Source organism: Ceratotherium simum, chromosome 2, assembly GCF_057802395.1.
Source record: "Ceratotherium simum simum isolate JZ-2026a chromosome 2, ASM5780239v1, whole genome shotgun sequence".
Taxonomy (NCBI): domain Eukaryota; kingdom Metazoa; phylum Chordata; class Mammalia; order Perissodactyla; family Rhinocerotidae; genus Ceratotherium; species Ceratotherium simum.
In genome coordinates, this window is record NC_141901.1 from 28,895,254 (window position 1) to 28,914,234 (window position 18,981).

The 18,981-nt window shown below is 38.5% G+C and overlaps 1 protein-coding gene across 1 annotated transcript in view; it reads right to left on the bottom strand.

Annotated features, from left to right (window-relative positions):
• The window catches only part of CR1 (complement C3b/C4b receptor 1 (Knops blood group)), a 105,753-nt gene that overhangs the window by 39,440 nt on the left and 47,332 nt on the right, over nt 1–18,981 (bottom strand). The window contains exons 10-19 of the mRNA XM_087439670.1: nt 18,035–18,214; nt 17,321–17,420; nt 14,125–14,210; nt 11,820–12,218; nt 10,131–10,307; nt 9,949–10,051; nt 8,546–8,631; nt 5,318–5,545; nt 3,126–3,305; nt 2,407–2,506 (exon numbers count right to left, since the gene is read on the bottom strand). Coding sequence (XP_087295796.1) covers nt 2,407–2,506; nt 3,126–3,305; nt 5,318–5,545; nt 8,546–8,631; nt 9,949–10,051; nt 10,131–10,307; nt 11,820–12,218; nt 14,125–14,210; nt 17,321–17,420; nt 18,035–18,214 — 1,639 coding nt within the window. The remainder of the gene's footprint in view (nt 1–2,406; nt 2,507–3,125; nt 3,306–5,317; nt 5,546–8,545; nt 8,632–9,948; nt 10,052–10,130; nt 10,308–11,819; nt 12,219–14,124; nt 14,211–17,320; nt 17,421–18,034; nt 18,215–18,981) is intronic.

An 18,981-nucleotide genomic window follows, 5' to 3' on the forward strand; every position in this document is an offset into this window, starting at 1 on the left:
AATGTATAAGTCTTGTGTCTCTTTGGTTAAATTTATGCCTAAGTATTTTTTTTTTTTGATACCATTATAAGTGGATTTTTTCTGTCATTTTATGTTAGGAATCTGTCTTATCATGTAGTTAGATGTTTCTATTGACTATATTTGGAAGGCATTGTCCTTCAAAAGGGGAATTTAAGGCATTCACGTGTACTGTCATAACTGACGAGTTTGATCTTGCTTATAGTGTTGTTTTCCTTTCATTTATTTAACAATTCCAAGGGCTAGAACTCCATAGTGTACAGGACCAACTCTATTCTTGCTCTGCTGCTATTTCCAGAAAGAGAGATGGAAAGCTCCCTCGCTTTTCCTTCTCTCACCCCTTTTGTTATATGGAGCAAGTGGTTTTACTCTTTTGATTGTCCTTGTGATTTGGAAGTTACATATTTCCATTTTATACTAGTATGGAATGCCATTTTATCCTTATTTATTATGTCAAGAATATGTATTATCTACTTATCCCCTATATAAATTAAGCTTAGTTTTTTTCTTTACTTCATCCCCAACTTCCTAGTTATAGTGATAAAATCTATTATTTTATATCAAGTTTATTATTCTTCTTTTCCTATTCCATGAGGTCTCTTTTAAGAATTAGTCCTGCCATTATATTTAGTTTCACATCCATATTTAAAATAATTTTCGTGACTCTCTTTTCCTAGTTTTGTGCCTCATTGCTATTTCTTTGATTTCTTCTTTAAAAAGCTTATACATGGGTTTGTGGGAATGATTCTTCTCTCAGGAAGTGTATCTAATTGGTATATGTTTTGGGTTCTTGCTCATGTAAGACTATACATCTGTGACTTGTAGATAAATGATAGCTTGGCTGAATACAGAAATTGAATGACACAATATTTTCTCTCAAAACACTAATTTCTGCTATTTATTGTGTGGAAGAGATATTTGATGCCGATATTAATTTCTCCTTCTTCTTCTGTTTATTTTATCCCTGGATAGTTGCAGTGCTTTTTTTAATATCTGAAAGTCATAAAGTTCCTCCATGTAGGGCCAAGGCCTCTTATCATTAATCTTTGCATTTGTTTTGTAAGCTTTTAAGATTCCAACAATCTAGTCTTTTTATTTTTGGTCTGGGAAACTATGTTCCATTATGTGCTGATTAATGCTTCCCCTCTTTCTGCTTTCTTTTCTTTTTCTCAAACCTAGATGTCTGAGTACATGTGTGTGTATGTATGCAAAATTTCCAGTTTTGTCCTTGGTTAATTCTGGTGAATTTAATTCTGTTTTCTCATGATCTCTTTGGGATTTTTTCAGGATTCAATTTCCTGATTATTGCTGCTTTTTAGACTCCCATGTGTTTTATCCATATGTAAAGTCTCCTGATATCAGATCATGAAAGCTTAAAAATAACTCTTAATGTTTCATAAATTCTGGGTAACAAACACATATGAGAGATTTCTAATATCCTGTTTTGAGTTTATTCCCTTGTTTATTGGAGTATACTGATTTGTGGAGGAATATTTTCTGATTTCTCAGGTTGGTCTCTTTTGTTTTCAGTTGCTGTATCTTCCCTTATATTTCATGATGTTTTGGTGTGCTCATCACAGAGAGAGCTCTAGGCTTATTCACAAGGGGAGGTGAGAAGGGATTGGTGAAGAGATTGTGTGGAAAGCTTTTAAAATCTCTCAGGCTTAGACAAAGCGAGAAGGGGCAAATTTTGGTTTCTCCTAGTTTAAACATGATGGATCATAGGTACAATAGCTCGGGTAGATTAGGATGGGGCCCATGACCAAGGGCAGTTTTTGCAGGAAGATTTAATATAGATGTCTTTTTTTCTTTGCATTGATTGTGGCAAATGAAAATTAGCACACATTCTGTAATGCTGCCTCTGAGTTGAGGCAGAGGCTTCCAGCATGGTCACCTGTCCCAAGGGAAAGTCAAGAGCAAGAACTCCATTAACGTCCCCACTCTGTGCACTTCATACTTACATTTCCCAGAGCTGCTGTTGCATTTATGATTTACCCTCCAACCCCTGCTTGAGGGTCCTCCAACTCTGCTCTAGTACTGGCTGATCTCAGTTAAGGATGTTTGCACGGTTCAACCAGCATTTTTCCTTTGACTTAGTTGGCAGGCTGGTCCTTTTCATCCAGTGAATATCTTACCAGGTTTCACATGTATGACCTCCGGCAGGATCATGATGCCCTCCCCTGTCTATAATACAGATACAGATTGCTCCTTCTTTTTTACATTCCTTTGGTCATATGCCTGTATTCAAGCTACCTTCTCTATCTGGAAGTCTTACTGCTTACTTTTGAAGTAAAGTGGCAGTAGTCCAGCCTGCCTACCTAAAACAGGGTCAGAGGTTGGTATTGCTGTTCTGACACTCATATTCCAGAGTTAGTGCTCCAAACTCACCCTTCATTACAAGAATAATTAACTGTTGATCCAAACTGGGTGTCTGTGTTTATATGCACCATGCCGTTGAAGGGTTCTGGAGGAATTCCACATGATTTTCCTATGAGAAAGAAGCAAAATTTGAGAGTAGGTGTAGAGTTCGATTTACCTTTGTTTTTAAGATTCAGACTGGAGTATAGCATACAGAACAGCCTATATACTTCAGATTATTCTGCAGAATTGACCACTTTGAGGAAACTCACCATAGAACCTCAGAATCAAGCAGCTACTGGGCACCGCTTTTAAAAAGACTACTGTGCATCTCCCAAAAAGGTCATTTATAGTTAAAGAATTGTTTTCTCATCCCATTAGCCTAAATCAAAGGCTGCAAAATTTGGGATTTTCCCCCCTATCTTAGTGAGCCAATCACAGTTCACTGTGACTGACATAATTTTCTTTTGTGCCCCTGTTTTATTCATTTCATGATTTTAGCCATCAAGGGTAACTTCCTGTGAATGGAAAATTTCTCTTCGATTCCTTTTGTGAGAGCAGTTCTCGTGAAATGAATATCTAACTGAGGTGCAGCAACTCCAGGCAATAAGAAGGGATGACCTAGAAGTCCACCTCCCATTTAAATACCTTGGGCAACTATGTCTCGCCTTCAAAATTTGAACAAATTAAATCAGATCCCACAGACACTTTGACATACATGAATTAGCTCCCAGGATGGCATTACTCACGTCTACAGACATCTTCCGCACTTGACCAGGCCAAGTTTTCTAAACAGGTGATAGAGAACATATTCTCGAAATACCCAGGGGAGCATTCATAATTCAAAGATGTCCCAATTGGAAACTCAGACTCATCAGTCAGGGTTGTAGGCTTGGCAAATGGGAACTGCTTGGGGGCTTTACAGTAACCTGGAGAGCAAAAGCATAGGAATTCCAAAGTGAGTAGAGAGTAGAGTACCTCCTCTTTCTCTCCAATTAAGCTGATAGATGGGATCACAGAAACAGAGACTTATGATAATAGCAAAAGATTTTCTTCCCCTTGAAGTTACCTTAGGATAGTGCTTTCAAACAGCATCTAGTCATCAGGAAACTTTTACTACTTGAAAAACTATTTACCTTTCTGGCCTTTCTGCTCTTATTTCACCAAAGCAAGAGTTTTAGTTAATAGTTTCAAGTGTCAGGCCTCCTATCAGAGCGCCTGTATCTAGAATTAACCATTCATAGCTTCATTTATTGGTGCTAATGTATTTGTGTGTATCAAGACATATTTTACCGTCTCTTTCCATTTATTCCTCTCTACCTTATTCTCAGGGTGCCCACCATAAGCTGCTTCTCTGGCACTGAATAGCAGTCACCACTTGTAGTAGGTTGAATGATGTCACCCCAAAAGGTACATCCATCCAGAATCTCAGAATGGGAACTTATTTGGAATAAGGGTCTTTTCAGATATAATTAAGGTAATGATCTCGAGATGAGGGCCCTAAATCCAATGACTGGTGGTATCTTTATAAGAGAAAGGAGAGGAGGATTTGAGACACAAACACAAGCGGGGGAAGGCCATGTGAAGACAGAAGCAGGGATTGGTGTGATGTGTCCATGAGCCAAGGAATTTCAGGAGCCACCAAAAGCTGGAAGAGGCAAAGTAGAATTCTCCTCTAGAGCCATAGGAGGGAGCGTGGCCCTGCCAACACCTTGATTTCGGACTTCTAGCCCCCAGATCTGTGAGAGAATAAATCTCTGTTTTTTTAAGCCATCTAGTTTGTGGTAATTTGTTATGCCAGCCCTAGGAAATTAACAGACCACTCTTCTCATTCTGATGCTCAGACAGACATTTAAGGACGAGGACAAAACAGACTAAGCCATTAAGCAGCTTCCTCTAAGACGCTATGTCTTCTTTATGAGAGATATATTGTGTGCTGCATATTTTGAAATAGAGTCTGAACTCAACTACCTCCTCTTTGAAGGAGACTGCTTCTGTTTGCTCATTCAATAAGCCTGGCCAGGGGCCTACGTATCTGCATTTAAATAAATCTCACTGGATTCTGACATATACTACCCAGTTGAAGGGTGAGGGAGATCAAAGAAAGGTTAAATGCCTCTCATCACGTATAGCCTTTTCTGATTGGATTGCTCTTGTCTCTCAGGGCTCGCCTGTAGATGATGTGGTATTCCAAGGCTGATGCCACATCCCCAGTCTACTCCAGCTGCTGTTCTTGGGAAGGCCTAATGTCAGGCCTCAAGAACCAGGCAAACTTCTCCAGTCCTGAGGAAGAAATAACCACTTCCTTTTTGTACTCTTCTCCTTGGCTGATCTTTCCTTGCTTCTTCTCACTTCTAAAGTGGAAGAGTTCCCGGACAAAGATTAAGGTGGGGCCCAGAGGCAAGCTCACAAATGGGCATGCTTTGAGTCAAGGTCTTAAGCCACAAAGGCAAAGAGAGTCTTTTTGGTCACTTAGCCTATTCAGCAGAACACTAGCTAAAGCCTTAGCTAAATAATATCCACATTGCCAGTTTTATCCTTTGCATGCCCATGAACTTGTGGAGAGTGTGTTTCAGTTATCCTGATATTGGTTAGTGTTCATAGGCAGTTGTTTTCACGTCCTCTCCAATGAATACATTTTTCTTCCTGATTTACACAATTTGGGCCTTACCACCTTCCCTCCCTCTACGCCTCCCCTTCCTCCTCTTACTCCACTCTCCTCACCACTCCACCAGCAAGAAGTCTCATTAGCAACTTACCCATTCAAACACAGCTTGGCACTGCTGGAACCATCTATTTTAGCTATGGCGTGTAATTTTAACACTTCCACTTATGACAAAGTTAAACTCGCAAGCAAACACAATAATCTTATTATAGAAAAATGAAGGATCTGGTCTAGATGTTCTGAACCCATTTAGGGTATGTGGAAGTGGGCACTGACCAGCAGGACCAGAAAGTTCACAGCGAGGGGCAGGGCCGCTCCAAATCCCGTTGCCTTGACTGTCACTTGTGCAGCGGATGGTGCTCTCCCCAATGAGCTTGAAGGTCATCCCTCTGTTTGGGTGGGAGTCACATGTGTAAGATATTTCTTTTCCATAGGGAATGTCTCCTAGAGAAGTTCCTGTGTGGTTCCCGTTAAGGATAGCTGGAGGATTTGGACAAAAGATTTCTGGAAGGAGATAAGAGCCATAAGTTACATTAAAATTTTCAAATTTTAATCTGAGGTGATTCTGCAATTATGGGCTGCTGTGACTGTGTTGCCAAGTTAACAATACCTTTATTCTCAGGGAGAGTATAAACTGAAAAATAAATATATTAGGCCTCTGCTGAGATGCAGCTAAATGAAATGACGCCTAAATCAATGTTTATTACAAAAGTCCAAAAGGATTGTAAGCATCCTGAACTCTTCAGAGAGTTAAGACTTCTGGGTAATTGAGAGCTTTGTCCTTTAAAATACACAAAAATCTTCTTAACTACATTAACATGAAAATCATCTGTTAATTCAATAAGAACTTTTTGAGTACTTACTGTATATCAAGCACTATTTTAAGCACAAGATTGACAAGATCTTTTAACATTAAGGATCTTCATCCCACAGATATATTTCAAAATATATTATATTTACTATTTATCTATCAGTGATTTAATCTTTTCTTGATGACTTGACCCCATTGTTCTCAAAACCAAAATGAATGGTTACAGTAATGCTGTCACAGTGAAATGAGACATCCTCTGTATTCCTGTACATGCTCCAAAAGGCTCAGGAATGTTATGACTTTTGAGATACTTATTGGGTTTTACAGTTTTTTTTCTCGTTGAAGAAAGACACATTTCTTTCTTTGAGTGTATCTATTTGGAGAAGCTCCTTTCTCCTTCTGCTTTGATCTGTATTTGGGAAGAGGAATTCTGTAGCTTGAAAGAATTACAGATAAAACTAATCAAAGGGTGGAATAGATTAACCAATGTTTATACTCTAGCAAGTGATTTTAGATATATCTTTGGGTTCATGAGAATATTTTTCCTTTCTTTCTTTGCAGCTTCTTAACTATATTCCAGGCAAGTTAAGATTTTCAAACAGCTATCTTCCAAATATGACAGATGTAATTATCAAGTTTCATTATAGAAATCAGTACAAGATGTCCAAATAATTTTAAAGCAAAGTATTCATTTGTAAACAATTCTTTTATAAGCATGTAGTTTTCACTAGTTAAGATCAGAAGATGAAGCAACATCCTGTTTGATTTAATGAAGAAATAAATGGACAGACTGGATATATTAGTAGTGTTTCTGTATTTAACATATTATATTTGTGCTATATTAAAAACAAGAAATAGCTCCTTTAATCCCATTTCTCTCTGCAGCTATAGTCCCATTTTTCTACTCCCTTTATGTTATAACTCCTCTAAGATGTTGTCTGCGATCTGTCATTCTCTGGCACTCATTCTCCCTTGAACTCTTTCCATTCAGGCATTTGCCTCCACAACTCTATGGATGCTGCTTTTGTCAGTCATTCACTACCTCCAAGTCACTAAACCCAATGATAATTTTCAGTCCTCATCTTATTTGACCTTCCTATAGAATGTGACACAGTTTCTTAGCTTAATCTCCTTGAAAGAATTTCTCCACTTGGCTTCCAGGACACCTCATCCTCCTGGTTTTTCTCTTAACACACTGGCTGCTGCCTCTTTATGTTTTTGCTGATTTTTTTCTCATCTTTATGAGTTCTTACTATTGGATTTACAAGGCTCAGCCCACGCATCTGTTCTTTGGCCATATTCACTCCCAAGGTAACCTCATTTAGTCTCTTCTTTAAACCCTATATCTAAACCATCAGCAAATCCTGTCATATCTACCCTCTGAATATATCTAGAATTTGACCACTTCTCCTCACCTCCCCCATGCTCTGCTGGGCCAACATCCCTGCTTAGATTTTTCTAATAGCCTCCCAGCTCGTATCCTCAGCCATACCCCCAGGTTTTCTTGGCTACACCTGCTTTTTGGGCCCTCAGCTGCTTTCTCCATTGAGAGTGCTGACCCACTGTTACCTCATTTCCTAACAACACGGGCTGTCTTAGTCTCCCTAAGGGTGAGAGATGGGGTCCTGCACAGCCTCTGCTTTCCCTCTGCAGTGGAGGTCAAAGCAGCTCCGACATACAAGCCAACATGACTGGATACATGGCGACTCTGGCTCCTTCTACCATTTCTAGGCTTAGATGGAGTACCATGCAGCACATCATGGTGACCCCCGAGTCTGACCAGGAGGATGAGATTATACAACATGGAAGTCGGGGGCTTAATACTCTTGGGATAAACTGGAGACAGGACACAGGAAAGATCCAGCAGATAAACTGCTTGTTCTTCCTCTTCCTAATGGTCAGTTCTGATTCCATAGGGCCTGTCCAGAGATGTCCTATATAACCAAACAACCAGCTATTTTTCTTGTGAAGCTTATGGCCACTTCATTAACACAATATCTTTTATTTATCTGCTTTTCTTTCCTCCCTGCCTCCCTTTTTCTTCTCCTTCACTCTTGCTGCCCTAGGACTGCACCTTCCAATAGAGCATTATAACCTAAGCTTTGCCTTTGGCACTGTTTTCCGGGGAATTTCAACTTAAGATTTACACCTTTCAACTCAATTCTCTCTACAGTAGGCAGATTGAGATCATTAAAAATAAGTTATATCATGTTCCTCTTCTATTCGTAATACTCCAATGGCTTTCCATCTCACTCAGAGTGAAAATCTAAGTTCGTACAGAATGTAGAGTTCTCTTTTATTGCCTCCTCCCGGTTCTGGTAGTAGGACAGGATAGAAAAGCTGAAGTGTGACGATGACTTTTGACAGGAAAAGAGGGAAAATTTGACAAAGCTTCAGGCCACAAATTTCTCTCCATCTATGGAGCATTTCTCTCCACCTATGGAGCATTTCTCTCCACTTATAGCACATAGTATGCTTGTAAATATTATAAGATAGTATCCAAAACATGTGATGCTAAGGTTTATTTCCCCAAAAAACATTCCTTTAACTATCCCAGCAAAGAAATATTTCTATCAAAAATGAAGATAAACAGAGCAGCAGACATTAGATAATTTCATGGGGCCAAATGCATTAAGAAAACGAAAGAAACAAGGAGAAAGATACAGATCTGAACAAATATTCCTTCTACTCACGTTCACACACAGGAACACTGCTATTCCAAAGGCTTTCCGTTCCAACTGAGATACAGTAACTAGCAGAACTTCCCATTAAATGGAACCTAAAGAACAAAAGCAGTAGTGACTGAGTGAGCACACCATCTCTCTTCCCTTCATTGATAGATCTCAGCTTCTTTTCTTCTGCTAAAACACAATTTAATGCATAAGTTAAATCCCAGGTGAAAAAGCTCAGCTCATTAGGTTTCTCAGCTCATGGAGGCTCAGAAACAAACATGTTCTGAAAGGTTGCAGCTTCCAGTGAGGAACAAAGTAATAACAACTGTCAAATCTCAGTCATCAGACAGGCCTGAACCAAAGAAGAAACAAAAAACATAGACAGACATTTCCTTGGTCTGGTCCCAGAACTTCAGGAGGTCATCCTTCCTTGACTGCTCTCTGACAGCCCCTTTTTTGTCATTAGGAGGAACTTGGCCCTCTAATGCAAAACATAGCATTTTTCCTCTCTTAGTGGCTCAGGAGGAAAACAACTCCTGATTTAAGTTGGCAAGTCAGAGATCCTGAGGAGAGATATCAGAGACTGCTCTTTTTGCCAGTACATTTGGAATGTTTCTGAATGAGACTTACAGCATGTCTGGATTATTAAAGGATAAAGCCTCTCTGGAGGACAATCATTCTAAAACATCTGGTTTATTGTCAGACCAGTGGCCTCCTGAAGGGCCTCCAGGTGACTGGAGTGACTGGTATTTGATGCCTGTCAAGGAATCCTTGGAATATATTGGCAACAACTGTTCTATTGTCCATGCTTTTTACCTACCAATGGTATTGGAATATAATACCAAGATCATTTAGATTCACATAAAGAGTTAACGACATTACTTGAAACATGAACATCACGCTTCTTCATGCTCCATGCTTCATGCTCCTTCAACACAGCTTAATACTAAATAGATAATATATAATTAGATTAAAAAATACTTCTACTTACTCTTTCATTCCTATTCCAAATTCCACTATTGATCGGCTTAAAAGTTTCCTGAAACAATCCTTGCATGTTATTTATCATATAAATAACTTTCATTTATATATCAAACCTTTTCTAACAACCCCTCTATAATATTTATCTCTTCATGCCTACAAATTACTATTTATCCATACACTTAACGTTCCACCTAAATATTCAAGATCTGTTGTTACATTTCTGCTGTTCAGTATATTTATCACTTTCCCTTTTTAAACATCTGTTCATGGTTCCATCTGGATCTTACCACACTTTCTAATCGTTGTTTTAGATGTTAGTCTCTTTTAGTACTTCCTTTCCATTAGGCAGCCCCCTTTTTGGATAAATCCCCATTTCCCAGGGGGTCAGTGTATCAGCATCCAGCAATGAGTCCCTGGTCTCTATTCCAGGTCGTACTCACCCCTCATCACAAATGAAGGACACTTTTGCCCCAAGCTGGAAATTAAGTGGGAGAAGTACATGGCCATTAGGGAGCTGGTCTAGGAAGTCAGCACATGATTTCACTAGGAAAAAAAAGACAGAAGTAAGACTGCCATGTAAGGGACAAAGAGATTGATCTGCACCAGACGAGAGTGTAGGTACCTGCACATCTGGGGGCTGCAGGGCTCCAGTCTCCCTGGGGCGTACAGCGCAGAGAAGCAGCCCCTCTGAGATCATAGCCAGGCTCACAGCTGTAGAACACTTCCTCCCCAGGGGGAAAGTCGTTCTTGTTGCTTGGAGTGTGCCTACCATGTGGAATTTCTGGAGGCGGCTGACATACTGTGGAAAGAATAGCAAAGTGCCTGTCAGTTGTGGGAAGATATCTTTTGCTAAATCCTAGCCCTTCCAAGCAGTTAGACTCATAATTAAACAGGTTCAGGTATAACAAAGGAAGTCAAATGATACTCCAACCCACTCATTTTATGGATGTGGAAGTTAAGAATAGGGAAGAGATGTAGCCAAAGGCCTCACGGCTACTAAGAGGTATAGAGCCCAGTTCTTCCCAGCACAAGGTCTAAAATACATTCATAAGTCTACTAGGCATGGGGGTCCCTTCTTCTAATGCTGGCTAATCAGTATAGCGTCATTAGTATTGGTGGGCTTCTCCACCCACATATTTTCTAGAACGTCAGTCCAATTTACAGCCTCATCTTTCAGGTAATGAGAAGGTTGCCTGAGCCTATATCTTTAACAGATTTCTCCCCATCTCTTTTATTGTACTCTTATGATCAAAGTGTAAATAATCCATATTTATATCTCTTTGTCTGTTTGTCCTCTCAGCTGCTCTCTCAGTGGTTGCACGGGCTGATATGTGTTGGTGGAAAAACTGTAAGCTCACTCTCTGTCCCTATGTATCAGCCACAACATTTACCAATCCACTTCTAAGATGGCTATTGTGGCATTAAGAAGACAAGACAAGCCATGGAGAACAAAATCCGCTCAATAAGCCAGTCCTCATAATGAGAGGGCATATTGCTTTGAGAGAATTTGACTCAAGGTCTGGCTGCCTTCATTTGCAGCCCTTTTGGTGCATGCACATGAGAACTCATTTGAACTTCAACCTAATCTACATCTAGTTAAAGATGAATGAAAAATCTGTTAGGCTTTGAGCAAGATATTTTCATTTTCAACTTCAGATTCCTAATGATAAAACATAGGAGGTAGACCAGAATAGACAAACTCTACGGTCTTGTCACTATTCCGATGGTGTGACATCTGTTTTCATAAGTGAATTTCTTTCTTTCTGCGATAGATGCTGATAGAAGTATGGCAAGAACTAGAGCATGCAGGCTCTGGGGTCTGACACACTTGCATTCTATCCGAGTGTGCCACTTCGTAGCATTTGATTTGGACAATTTATTTAACCTCTGAAAAACCAAGCTAACTTCACTGTCATATGGATATAAGAAGAGCACTATTTCAAAGGAGCGTTGTGAAGACTAGATGAGACAATGCCTATAAAGTGCTTATTACAAAGATGACCAAAAAGTCCATATCATTCTCCAATATAATTGAAAAATATTGGAGCTGGTACTTTGCCCTGACACTTGCTCAATATAGAGTCTCAAATGTCTCCTTCTTTGATTAATTAAGTTCTTCTCAAAATGAAGAAATATGTACAAAAATGCACACACACACACATGCACACATACACCTTAATTTCATGCTTCGTCTCCCCAAATTTACTCACACGGCTCAGCACACATCCTTCCCCCAGAACAAACACTAATCTCCTGATCCTCCTACAACTCTCAGCATTCACAGGCCCTTCAAAGCCTCAGGCAGACTCACCCCTGGAGCAGCTCGGCAACTCCGGCACCCATTTGTTTTGGGCCTGGCACCGCACACTGGAGGGTCCTTTCATGACAAAGCCGGGCTGACACCTAAACTCCACGATTTCATTTAAGGAAAAGAAGCTTCTGTTGTCAGACATCCTGATTCCATTTTCAATGTCTGGAGGCGTGCATGTATTAGGTAGAATGCACTGAGGGGGAGGGCCGCTCCAGACGCCGACTTCGTTGTCGATGCTGGTGCAGTATATTGACGGCTCCCCCACGAGGCGAAATGGCTTTATCCTTCTCTCTCCCGGATTACAGTAGTAGGTCACCACCGTTCCGTATGGAAAATACTCTCTGTTGGTGCTAATGAAATCTCCATTGGCGATGGCGGGGGGCGGCCCACAAGGAATACCTGGGAAAACGGACAGCAAGTTAAACAAAACCTCAATTTCTTAGAGTTACGCTCAATTATGAATTTTGGTGACGAGTTGAATGAAAAAAACTCAAATTACCAAAATGTCGATATTCACAACACTTCTGCTCTTGTCTAATATTTGCTAATGTACACACATGTTTTTACACAATTGCGGATTAGGTAACCACAATGTTATGGCTTCTGCCCTTCTCAATTAACATTATTTCAATAAATCTGTCCACATACTTCTCATTTTAAGTGAGAATTTATGTGTTATTTCACTATTGTTAATTCAGTTCTCTCTCTACGGAAGGCATTTGGCTTTATTCTATTGGTTATTAATATAGAATAGCATACAGTATAGCATTTTTCTCAAATAAATAAAAAGAAAAAGGTCTCGCACAACTAATAAAAAAAGATAAAGCACAAATATACAATATTAGACATGACAAACACAGTAATCACATATTCAGCAGTAATAAAAATATCTGAATATGTGTTCTACTTTATGTTAATTTTGAAAGTGAGGATATTAGGAATAAAGATATATTTTGTCAATATTGACTCAAGAAAAGGAAGAATATAGAAGTAGTGAAAAAAATGTATCACAAATGCTACTCATAAAAAGAGTAAGCATGGATAATTTTATAAACAAATTTATTCTGATATTCATGTATCAGATAATTCCTAGGGATTTAAAATCATCCCAGAGCATATAAAATATTTCTATCATTTTTGGCAGGTATACCATAAAGTAGGCACTTATTTATTTATTTATTTTTGCTTTTAAGAGGATGTATATTTACTGTAGAAAATTCACAAAATATAAATAAAAATCATTTTTAAGCCCATTATCTAGAAAGAAAGACTAACTGTTTAATGTGTAATCTTTTATACACACGCACACACACACCACCTATTTTTCTAAAATATCTTTGTTGGCTGATTAATATACCAGTGTAAGGATGTGCTATTTGATTCCATTTGGAAGAGTTATCTCTCTCGTCTAATGCATTTTGGCGTATGTTAAACTTTTTTTTTTTTTTACCAGAACACATGCCTTGTTCCTTTTAGTAGATTATTTCCAAAATGTTGTGTGGAATATACTCCACATTTAGATTATTTTGACATTTTCACTATCATAAACAATAATGTAGGTAACATCTATACAGCAATCCTTGCAAAAACCCATGGTGATTATTTTCTTTTAAGAATAAATCATAAACTATAGAATTCCTGGGTTAAAGGCATGCATACGGTTAAGTTTTTTGATAGATATTGTATGCTTGGCCTTTTAGAAAGTTTGTTCCCACTCAGCCTACCAGCAGTTGGTTTTGAGAGTGTTGATTTCTTCACGTTATCACCAAACTCAGGTTTATATCCTCTTCATATTCTTTGTTAATTTGCAATTGCCCATTCTTCTCTGTGTCCCAAAGTGTAGGAAGCTCGTATTCCAAATAACTCATAGGAAAGATGGCATGTCACTGTTCCCACGAGGAATAAGAAGGAAGGTAGAGCTCCACTTTTTGGATATATGACCTGACACTAAGGATTGCCAGAGAGGAAGCAGGACTACTTTCACTAACTTGGGGCTTGCTTACTTCACAAAAAAGAATGATCTTCAAACTGGGAAATGTTCAACCAACAAAAGAGGAAGTTGGTTGAGGTTGTTTTAAATGTGTTCAAAGCTATTGTTTAACATAATTTATACCCCAAGATAAGGAAAACCCAGGAGGAACTAGAAGCTTGGCACATTGTGAGTCCTTTTAAGGATATGTTTTCTTCAAATATTGGAAGGATATCATTGCTAAAAGGGATGAACTTTATTCTTTGTAATTCTAGCCGGGCAACTCTAGGATTAACTGGTGGGATAAATGGGTAAAGAGATTTCAATTCAGCTCACGTTGACAAATTGGTGGCTCCGTCTCCCAAACGACAGTATTGCCTGAGATGATACATTTAGCAGATGAGTGACCAACGAGTCGATACCTAAAGGCAAAAAATAAAAATAATTATGGAAAACATCCCACCAACTTCCTCACAGCATGCATACATGGCAACTCTGAAAGACTACAATCTGGGAGAAGTTTAAAAACTAGCCTATACTCTACCTATTTTATCTGGCTTTTCTTATTTCTCTTTACCTATCCTCTCACTGTTGAAAGGACTATTTCCTCTCTAATTCCTTAAGGCCCACTCTGCTTCTTAATTTCTTGGCTTCATTGTGGGTTGTATTAGGTACCAAAAAACCCAATCCTTCTGTAGACGTGTTTGATAATTTTCTTCTCAAATTCTGTCTTTTCTCATATTATTCTGGCTATTTTTTAATTTGTTTGCATTTTCCTGATATGCATATATAATTAACACTGTTATATCATTTTTGTTTAGGCATGTTTCTTGTAAATACTACAAGATTTGACGCTTTTGATCCTATTTAGAAGAAGCCTTTGTCTGTCCACAGGGAGATTAAACCATTCAAATTTACTGAACTCAGTGGTATGTTTGATCTTGGCTTTGTCCTCATTATTTAGACTCTCTTTCATAATGTCCAAAGATGAGGATGCAACAATGAATACACTTGATCTGCTCCCTTCATGAGGGGCTTATTTCTGGCAGAAGAGGCAGACACATTCCTTGCTATTCCTTTTTCTTCCCTCTCATTTGCTATATGAATCAGATAGGTGAACCTCTTTGAGTTGCTCTAGCAATTTGGACGTTAAATATTTAATTTTTGTTCCATTAGGAACTTCATTTCATGTGCATGTGTATTATATATATATGTGTTGTGTGTGTATATATATATACACACATATATATGCACACACAACACATGTATTTAAACTTATTTTCTCAATTTTAGAGTCAAAATATGTACAGTCTACCCATCCCCTATATAAGTCTAGCTTATGTTTTCTTGCTTTCTCCCATTTTCTAGTTTGATGGATATATTTTATGACTTAGAGATTGTTATTAAGTTATGACTACATGGCAAAGTTCAGTTATTGCAAAGTTCACTATTTAATAATTAGTTATGTTGTATTTAGTTTCATAACTTTGTTGAAAATATTTGACCATTGTTTTAATGTGTTTTTTGTTTTGCTTTGTTTTTACCAGTTTTCTACCTCACTGATATTTCTTTTGTACTGCATCATTCTCCTTTTAAAAAAATTACTTATGGATTGCCTGGGTTTATCTTCTTTCTTTTCCCAGGAAGTATGCTTAAGTGGTGTAATTTTGGGCTCTTTGCTTATCCTTTAATGCACATCTGGAGCCTCCAGATGTGAACACTAGCTGGTCTCATTGAAACACTATCTTCTGCAATTTAGTGAAGTCAAGGGTCAATGTGATATCAATATAAATTAATTTCTTTTGCAGGTATTATAGTTCATTAATTTCTTCTCTGCATTCTTGAAATTGCTTTCTTTATCCCTGAAACACAGAAGTTTCCTAGTGATGGCTAGGTATGGCCTTATTGTTTTCTCCTCTGGAATTTTTGTTACATATATTTTGAATCTTAGTACTGTCTTACACATATCTTCTCCATTCTCTTTTTCTTTATCTCTTTCCACTGAATTCTAGGAGAATTTGATTAATTTTTCTTCTTAGTCTCTGCTTTAGTTTTCTATAATATTCAGTGTGTTTTATCACAGATTTTTTTTTAGTTTGAAAATTGTGCTTTTCATTCATATATGAACATTCCTGATTTCCTAACTACTTTCATATAAGAAGCAGTGTGCAACTGAATCTTATTAAAAATAGAAACAGGAAATTTTTCTGAAAGTTTCCTCTGTTTCTTGGAAGTAATTCTGTTTTGTTAGAGGAAATTCCTTCTGATTTTTAAGATCGATCTCTTTTACATTAATTTCCTGTAACTTATCATAAGCTCAATGGTTTTCTGTTTTATACCATAGAGAGGTTCACCCTTATTCAGTAATGCAAGATTAAGAGGGCACAGTCAGAGAATTTATAGACTGCAATTAAAAATGCTCAGAGAAAGAGAGAAGTGTTTAGATTCACTCTGATTTTACTTTGTCAGATTCTAGGTACAATGGTTTGTAAAGCCTAGGGTGGCAAATATGCTGGAGACCCCAGGTTTCTTTTCAGTGTTTATCATGGCAGCACAAATTTAGCCCATTTTCTCTAACTGGCTCAGCTGCTCACACGGAGAGTGAAATTGAGACCCCTCTGTATGCTGAGCAAGGGTAAACACCAAGGATAGGACCGCTGCCCAGTAAACACCTTATGTCTGACATTTTCACAGGGGGCTCTGTCATGGGTTGACTAGTGTTCCCAAAAAGGTATGTTGAAGTCCTAACCCCCAGTCCCCATGAATGTGATCTTATTTGGAAATAATCAGGTATAGATATAATCAAATGTCAGATGAGGTCAATAGGGGGGCCCTAACTGAACATGACTGGGGTCCTTATTAAAAGAGAGAACTTTGGACATAGACACACAGAGAGGACAATGCCTTGTGAAGATACAGGCACAGAGGGAAGATGGCCATGGGAAGACAAAGGCAGAAATTGGAGTGAGGCTGCCACATGCCAAGAAAGGCCTGAGCCTACCAGAAGCTGGAGGAGGCAAGGAAGGAACCTTTCTCAGAGGCTTTGAAAGGAGATATCCTGCCAATACCTGATTTTGGACTTCTAGCCTCCAGAACTGTGACAGAATAAATTTCTGTTGTTCTAAGCCACCCAGTTTGTTGTTCTCTGTTATAGCAGCCAAAGCAAACTAATAGTTCACTTACCTTTAAGATTTTTTTCTCACACAATTGCTCCATGGACTTCCCTTTCTTCCATCAATATCTGCTCTGAGTTAGGGCTGTTTGTATGGTTTGACTAAGCCCTCCTCTCTTTTGCTGCCTCTCTACCTGGTGAATACCTCACCTTGTATGCACTGCCCTGGTTTCCAGCAAGGATACAGATTTCCCCTGAGTCTTATCAGACCTTTGTTCATTTCAATCAGGAGTTAAACATCTATGTTCAAGCTTTTTAAGAGCAGATGGTAATGGCCTAGTTCTCCTTTCTGAGATGTGACTAGAAGGTAGTATTGCTGTTCTGGAACTCCTGAACCAAGAGATGTTGCTGACAACTTACCCTTGATTACACGAATAATTAATTCTGGATCCGAACTGGGTATCAGAGTCTATATGCACCATGCCATTTATAGGATCTGGAGGAGTTTTACATGATCTACCTATGGGAAAGAAACAGAATTTTGGAACAGGGTAGAATAATCTAAACTTTTGTTAGTACATAAGGTCCCAACCTGACTGTAGCTTACTGAAGAGCACATGCAATTCTGATGGTTCCACAGATTTTGCCACCTTGAGGAACCTCACCAGACTGCTTCAGGATCACCTATCTCCTAAGCACCACTTTCAAAAAGGTCTCCCCTCCTGATCTCTTTATCTCTACCTTGAATCTCTTATCAAAATACAAAGCTTATTTGTGGCCTTATATCCTACCAGTATATTTCAAAGGTCTCCAATTTTTCTTCCCCCACCCCCCGACCTGGTTATTCAAATAGTTTATGTCTTCTCAGAAATTTTTCTCCTGGTCTGGAATCATTCATTATTTCCTTTCCCATAGGGAATGGAAATATTTCTACAAATATTCCTTGAAACAGTCTCAAGAAATAAATATTTCAACCAATAAGTAGGGATGACCTACAAGACTAACTCTTATATCCACCTATCTGAACTCTTTCGACAAACAAAGGTTTCTTATCTCTAAAATTTGAAAAAATTAAATAAGATGCTACAGATACTTTGATAGACATGGGAAAGCTCCAGTGCAGGATTTACTCACGTTTACAGAAATCTTTGGCACTTGACCACGTCTGGTTTTCTAGACACCTGATAGAGAATGACCTCCTGTAGAACTCAGGGCGGCATTCATACTTTAAAGATGTCCCAATGGGAAACTCAGATTCATTGGTTTGGATTTTCAACTTAGCAAATTGAAAATGATCTGGGCGGTTACAGTAACCTAGAGACCAAGAAATCAAGAGCATCAGAGTTAACAAAAAGATACCCAGTGCCGTTCTTCTTTCTCTCTCTCTCGTTAGATTTGATGCCAGAACAGAAGAAACTTCTAGTTATGGAAAGACAATTTCCTTGTAACCTTCAGAGGGTAAGTTCTATTACCACATGCCCATTAGAAATATACTATTTGGAAGGCTATTCTGCTGTCTGGTCATTTTGCTCATATAATTTACTGTAAAAGACTGCTGCAATTCAACTTTTCACATTTTTAGTGAGCCAGAAAGAGTGCTCCTGCCAAGGTTACACCTTTCCTGTCTGGTTTCCTTGTACTTCAGTGAATCAGAACCCCAGTAGAGGGCTCACAAGCATGAATGGAGAACTCAAGGTATTTCTTGGCAGTAAGAAGCAGCCACCAATTTTCCAGGTCTGATTCCTAAGCCAGCCATTTCAACACAAGCAGGAAACAAATAGCATCTCCCTAAAACAAAAAAAAACAAACTAACACACAAAACCTACAATCCTTATTATAAGAAAACATTGTTTGAAGTGTATGTTGAGTCAAATGCTAGCCTTAAGTCCATGCTTCTATGGCCTATTAGCTCTAGGCTTAAGGAATGAAAACTCACTTTGGATTCAGATAATATGAAATCAAAACAGTATATATGCTTGGAAAAGTAGAAATTGTTTCCAGTTGGTTTTGACAGTAGCTTCTCTTTTAGCTTTTGTTTTAGCTGTCCTCTACCTCCCTTTCAATTGTTTATTTAAACAGTA